Source organism: Oryzias melastigma, linkage group LG2, assembly GCF_002922805.2.
Source record: "Oryzias melastigma strain HK-1 linkage group LG2, ASM292280v2, whole genome shotgun sequence".
Classification (NCBI taxonomy): domain Eukaryota; kingdom Metazoa; phylum Chordata; class Actinopteri; order Beloniformes; family Adrianichthyidae; genus Oryzias; species Oryzias melastigma.
The window spans coordinates 15,821,671-15,828,188 of NC_050513.1; the positions used below are offsets into that span (position 1 = coordinate 15,821,671).

Consider the following 6,518-nt stretch of genomic DNA (forward strand, 5'->3'; position numbering starts at 1 on the left):
TGGACACTGGTCATTTACAGTTGAAAACACAGCCGTCAATAAGAGTGAGAATCTGTAAATTACCTAAGAAAATCAATTCTGAAACCTGTCCTGAACTATATGCAAAAAAAATAAATAAATAAATAAATAAATAAAATCACAAAAATGTTAGCTAAAAACGTAGCTTTAGAATACAGAAGCAGTGATAGCATGAACAAATGTTCTAGCACCAATCTGAGTTTATGCAACCTTTTTTATTTGGTAACTAGCCGAGTAAGAAAGGTTGCTGGGTTTCAATTTTTGGTTGTCTTATAAAACGAATGAAAACTATAAAACCATATGGGTGATCCAGACAGGCTTTTTTTTTTTTTTTTTTTTTTTTATTTCGAAAAAGAAAGACTAAATAATCCAAACAAGAAAAAAACAAAAGACAAACAAACAATATTAATAAAGAAACAATACAATTTTCTCCACAAAAACTCAAATGATGTTCGTTGTTCGAAATGGGCTTTGGATGAAGCTATAAGCTTTTCGAGTCCAAGCCCCTTCAATGCAAACTAATAGTATCTACAATGTACAATATTATATATAGTATGGTCTCAGTAATTATACTTACAAACAAAAAAAAAACAAAAAAACAAAAACAAGGCTCAAACAGAACTGTAATATTTTAATGGTTTTTGTTCTCTGCAAGGCTAAACCAAAGAAGTGGGTCAGCGTCACCTGGCTGGCAGGTCAGCCTCGATCGTCTCACACCTCCTATGCAAATGAGAGCTGAGTCAGAGCTGAGAGCGGCAGAGCCGGCGCCGCTTTGAGGAAAGAGGAGACGAAGCGTCCAGATGTTCAGCAGTAGAAATGACACCAAATACCGAAGCGGAACATGTTCTAGGTATAGGTTCTGTCTGAGCTTCAGGACAATCCAAAAAAAGTCTCACAACTGTGTGGCGTTCAAGAGCTACAGGGGAGAAAACAGAAAGAGCAACCATAAAGAAGAAATGTCAGAGAGACTAAAACAAGGGGATACACTAGAGAACTGATGAAACCTCATGAAAGGAACAAAACAGATCTACTAAATATGATCAGCAATCCAGGCCTATGCATCAACAGTCACCTGGTAGCATTAAGAGACAGCAAGAGCTTCAAAAATAATATGCAGCTCAGCACCAATTTGTTGACCTGTACGAGTGCAGAGGACTTTCGGGTTGTCCGGCCCGTAGAGGGTCACAGACGGGTAGAATAAGTGCGAGTGTATCTTACAGTTCCTTAGAAGCTTGTACGACCATCTTAAGGAACATCATTTGTGTGAGATGTGGTAAGTGTATTGTCAAGTGTTAGTAAGGCTAGTGTAAATTGTCGTCCAGTGCCTTTACGGGTGAGTACGGGCTCCTTACTGACGGCGCACAATGTCCACACAAAAAACTAAGACCTGGTTGACTAATGTCCCGATATGTAACAGTCAAGGACTTAAGAGGCTCCTCGCGGAGTGCACAACAGTTGGGGGAGTTGGAAAAACGAAAAATCTCTATGCCACATCTTCATCTCACCTACTTTACCTAAAGGGTTGTTTAAGTGTTCTCTATGAACTGTATCTTACAGCATGCCCATAAAAAACAACAAACATTTTCACTCTACGGGCTCATAGAGTTATGGACTCTTAACTGGTGCTAAACCAAAAAAACAAAAACAACAGAAAACTAAACGTTTGACACTAGACAGAAGTCCAAACTGAAAGAGCTCAAGAGACTCAATCCATGCCTCCAAAAACAACAGGACAACTGTTCTGAAGTTCTCAAGAACCGGTCCAACAACATCTCATTGTAGGACAATTCAACACGATTAGTCTACTAATTAGTTAGCTAATCGGAAAAATAATCGGTGGTTAGTCGACTATTAAAATAATCATTTGTGGCAGCCCTAGATCAAACCCACCCGATCTGCGGGAATCACAAAACTCTGAGGATTTGAGGATGTGCAGAGGTGGATAAGAAGCTTTTATCACTCAGAGAGCTTTGGAAAAAAGAAAAAAAAAGGAAGCAGCCCGGAACAATCCTCTTGATGAAGATGCTGGGCCACATGTCCAGATCAGATTTACGCTGGTGACAGTTTACACTTGTGAGGACAGGAGACATCCATCCGGATAAGAAAGACTAACTTATTACACTGATGATAAAGAAACAGTTGTCAGACAGTAGCAGATGTTCACTTTATGGCAGAGGAGTCAGAATCCTCGAGGTCCTACATGGTCTTCAACCATCCTGCTATTCAAGCTCCTTATTGGGGTGTCAAACTCAATCGCACAGGGCGCCGAAATCCAAAACACAACTTAGAAAATTACATTTCTACAACTTTAAAAACATAACTTTTTAACCCAGAACAAACCTCGGCCAGTAGCCTAACCCTAGTCTAGTCCGGGTCTGGAACCAGTACTGATCCACATCCGGTACGGTAAGGTTAGGATACCGATAAAGTCCTGGAAGTTGGGTAGCCTTGATTTAACTGGACATAAAAAAATAAAAATAAATAAAAAATAGGGGACCCGAAACATCCTTTAACAATAAAAAACGTCAATATCTGACGACTTGGAGATGAAAATGCGCTGCAATGTGTTTTCAGTGAATATCTAAAATATGAAACGATCTGGGAGGCCAGATATAATCACCAGGCGGGCCGGATCCGGCCCCCGGGCCTTGGTATGGACACGTGGGATAAACACACCTGATCCAGGTAATTAGCAGCATGTTTCTAGAAAATGTTTTAATTATTTAATTTAATTTTGTTAATTTATTTTCGGGCTCAAACCCTGGCTTCCCGCTATCAAGCAGCAGCAGGTGATCGTGCGGTGCGCGCGTGCCGTGCGGGGCCTTCCTCCGCTCCCAGATGTAAACACCGCCGTCCTTACCTTCGATGGCGATCACGTGCTCCCTGATCTGGTTCTGCAGCAGCGGCTCCTCTACGCGCTCCAGCAGCTCGTAGATGGAGTAGATGTTCGGGTGCACCGACTCGAACCTCTGGATCTCCGCTCGGATGGCGGCCGAGTTGGCGACGTGCTGCTGGTAGTTCATCCCTGCGACGGGTCCCGCACCACCAGCACCACCCCCCTTCCCTCAGGCAGTAGAAGACGGTGACACCTCACGCCCCCCTCCGCTGAATCCTCATAACACTGACTTTGAATCGGAGCTTTTCGCGATGCTGCTGGCGGCGGCACAGCCTCCTCTACATCCCTCCGGAGCCGAGCCTCCAGCCGGCTACTGCTGGCCGGGGAAGGCGGCCGTTCCCCGGGGAGCCGAGCTTCCCAGCCCCGCAGCGGTGACAGATGTGCGGCAGGCGGAGCACCGCTTCCCCATAGCCCTCCGACCCCCGGCGAGACTCAAGCTGGGCGTGCGGACGGATCACAGGAAGCTTCCAGAGTCGGGAACTGACATCCAAAAGGGGACGCGGAGGATGAAAGGAGGCCTGGTTGCTAGCTGGCTAAAGCTAACTAGCGGTAGCTTCCAGAAGCCGGGAGAGAAGAAGGAAAACTCGGTGCTTCCCAGGTTAGAAAGTCCGCCCAGCGCTTTGCGGAGGCCGGGCTCAATTCCATGGAGAGAACGGCGAAGCTGCCTCGGTTATTATCCTGAACGAGCGGCGGGAAACTGCTGGCTAAAACACCGGACAGTAGGTAGTTCGGATGCCCGCTCCGGTCCTTTCGTTGTTTGTCTCCCCGCTTCAGGACCAGCTGCGCGAGAAAAAAACGCGAAATAACCTCCTCCGCTCGGGCTTCACCTCACAGCAGCGGAACTTCCAACCCGCCCCGAGTGACGAGAGCGCGGCGTCCTTCAACAGAAAGGTCCCGCAGCGGGGCGAAGCGTCCCTCAGATACCTGCGCGCCGAGCAGCGAGGTCCGTCCCGTGCAGGCTGGAGCCACAGGATCCCAGCCGGGAACGTCATTACCGTCAATGTGTTTCCTCCGGAGGATCGAATTACACGCCACCATTTCACACTTCCGCTTTCAGATTTCAGAATAAAACTTTAAAAAGTGAAACATTTTAAAACACTTTGAAGGTTTTTTTTTATTATTTATTTATTTGTTTTTTCGTGTCAAAGTCAAGGCCCGGGGGCCGAATCCGGCCCTCAAGGTAATTATATCCAGCCCTCCAGATAATTTTATTTTATTGTTTTTAATGACCCGATGTTATCTTGCCCTCATAATATATTGAAAGTTGTTTATGTTTAAGTTCATTTATTCTCGAATAATAATCTTATTTTTTTTATTATTCATATTTATGTCACACAGTTGCAGTTTTAAAGTTTTAAAAATTGGCATCCTGCCATCTTTTCGGACTTTTTGGGATTTACTTTTTTTAGGCTATTTTGGAATGTAGCTAATATTTCAGCTACAGGCTAGCTGTTTTGGGTAATTTAGGGTTTTTTATTGTTTTTCAGGCTTTTTTGAGTTAGGCTAATATTTACACATTAGCCTTTTTGGCTAAGTTAGGCTTTTTTCAGTTTTTTAGGCTATTTTGATCTTTAGCGATTTCTTCAGCTGTTTTGGATAGCCTTTTTTTATTTAGTTTTTTAGGCAAATTTGGCATTTAGCTAATATTTTAGCTAGCTATCAGCTTCAGCGTTTTCAGCTATCAATTTCAGCATCTTCAGAGGCCAAATTCCGCCTACAGCATTCACAGTAGCATCATCAAATTCAAAACTATTTATCTAGTTCATAATTATGTTAAAGAGTTACGGTTTTAAAGTTTTAAAATGTAGTTGTAGAGTGTTAAATAAATGTTCATCCTGTTCAGCCCATGACCTAAGGAGGGTTTTGGGTTTTGGAGCCCTCTCCGATTGAGTTTGACATCCCTGATCTGGTGAATTTAACTTATTTAGCTAAATTAAAGGAAAAAATGAAATATTTATTAAAAAAATGTATTCACGTGGTCATTTTTTTATTTTACATTAAATGAAAAAAATTAAAAAATCATTTGTTTTTTTGGTTAATTAGAATGTTAAAAATTAAATGTGTCAATTGTTACTTTAGGTCTGCGACGGACTGGCAACCTGTCCAGGGTGAACCCCGCCTTCGCCCATCAGTAGCCGGGTTAGGCTCCGGCACCCCCGTGACCCCAAATGTGAAAAAGCGGACAAGAAGATGAATGAATGTTAATTTAGGAAAAATCTTACACAATATCTTTATAAGTCTGACACTTTTTTTGATTATTAGATAAATAAAAAAATACATGCTCAAAATACAGAAATTCAATTTAAATGCAGACCAACAAAAGATAAATTAAAAAAAAACTTTAAAGAAGCTAAAAAATAACTAAGATGGTTTAAACAAACGTGTAATGACTACAAACATTTAAAGACTGGGAATATGGACCACCAAAACAAACAAAAGAAAACTAAAAAACCAAACACTCACATATTGTGCAAAAATAATGCTAAACGTTACATCTCATTATTTTTGACTCAACTTTTATCAGTTTTAAAATAGTTTTCATTAACTTATTTGCCTCTGTACTTCTTAAGATGTTCATACCTAAGGTGGTAAACAATATCATTTATTCTCAGCCATATTAATACAAGCAGGAGAGTTTGACTTTTATTTTTACTTAATGTTCACAGCTAATTTAAATAAACAAAAAAACTAGTTTAATTGTAGGAGCTTTTATTTTGAAATTTCCAGGCATCAAATTCCGGTTTTTGACTGCTCGACTCCCGCGTGCTTAACACTGCCTCATTCAAACGAAGAGTTGTTGCCATGAGTCTGCGCAGACTCCAACACGATTCTTCTTGAGATCTTTCTCTTTTGTCACTCGGTAACAAATAAAAGCACAAACTGAAGACACACTTTCAAGCTGCTCATGGACACGAACATTCATTTTACCTTACAATATTCGTCTGAAACTGATGTGACTAAACTAAAAATGAAAAAAGAATAAATAAAGTCCTTTCTTCTGCATGCAGACATATTTCTGTGATCCAGATTCACAGCGTGGACACAGGAATTTTCTCTCCGTCCAGCAGCAGGGAGTGCACAATGCCACTCTTCTTCTTCCCACTGCTCACCGCCTTGATGCAGCATTCGTGATCCCCCACCGTGAAGTGGGTTTCTGTGCCATCATCTACAAACTCTCCCTGTGGAAACAAAAGGTCACCTTCATCAGTCAAGATTGTTGCATTTGTTCAGCCTTCATTACAAAAAAGATACACGGACCCCATTATGTTATCTATCTAACACTCTAAACTTTGGCCTCAACCTAATGCTACGTCTCTAAAAAAAATACAATGACATTATAGCATTCTATTATTTATTATTTATATTATTTACTATATATATTATATACTATTTGTGTCAGCAGATAGCAGAGGTGTTCCACAAGGATCAATTGTAGGACCCCAACATCTTTATCACCAAAATCCCAGATAAAAGACAAAAAATGACACTTATGTGCTAAAAAATGTTACAAAACATCTCTTAAATTGTTTGGGGTATATATATATATATATATATATATATATATATATATATATATATATATATATATATATATATATATATA

General features: G+C 40.9%; 2 protein-coding genes across 3 annotated transcripts in view; both read right to left on the reverse strand.

The window, feature by feature from the left end:
* The window catches only part of agap1 (ArfGAP with GTPase domain, ankyrin repeat and PH domain 1), a 141,177-nt gene extending 138,099 nt beyond the window's left edge, over positions 1–3,078 (reverse strand). For both annotated transcript variants that reach the window (XM_024289069.2, XM_024289067.2), the window contains exon 1: positions 2,879–3,078. In XM_024289069.2, coding sequence (XP_024144837.1) covers positions 2,879–3,041 — 163 coding nt within the window. In that variant the 5' untranslated portion in view covers positions 3,042–3,078. The remainder of the gene's footprint in view (positions 1–2,878) is intronic.
* A 2,421-nt stretch (positions 3,079–5,499) lies between these two features.
* LOC112156830 (fas apoptotic inhibitory molecule 1) overlaps positions 5,500–6,518 on the reverse strand; it is a 5,011-nt gene continuing 3,992 nt past the window's right edge. The window contains exon 4 of the mRNA XM_024289217.2: positions 5,500–6,093. Within this exon, the coding sequence (XP_024144985.1) occupies positions 5,944–6,093 (150 nt within the window). The 3' untranslated portion in view covers positions 5,500–5,943. The remainder of the gene's footprint in view (positions 6,094–6,518) is intronic.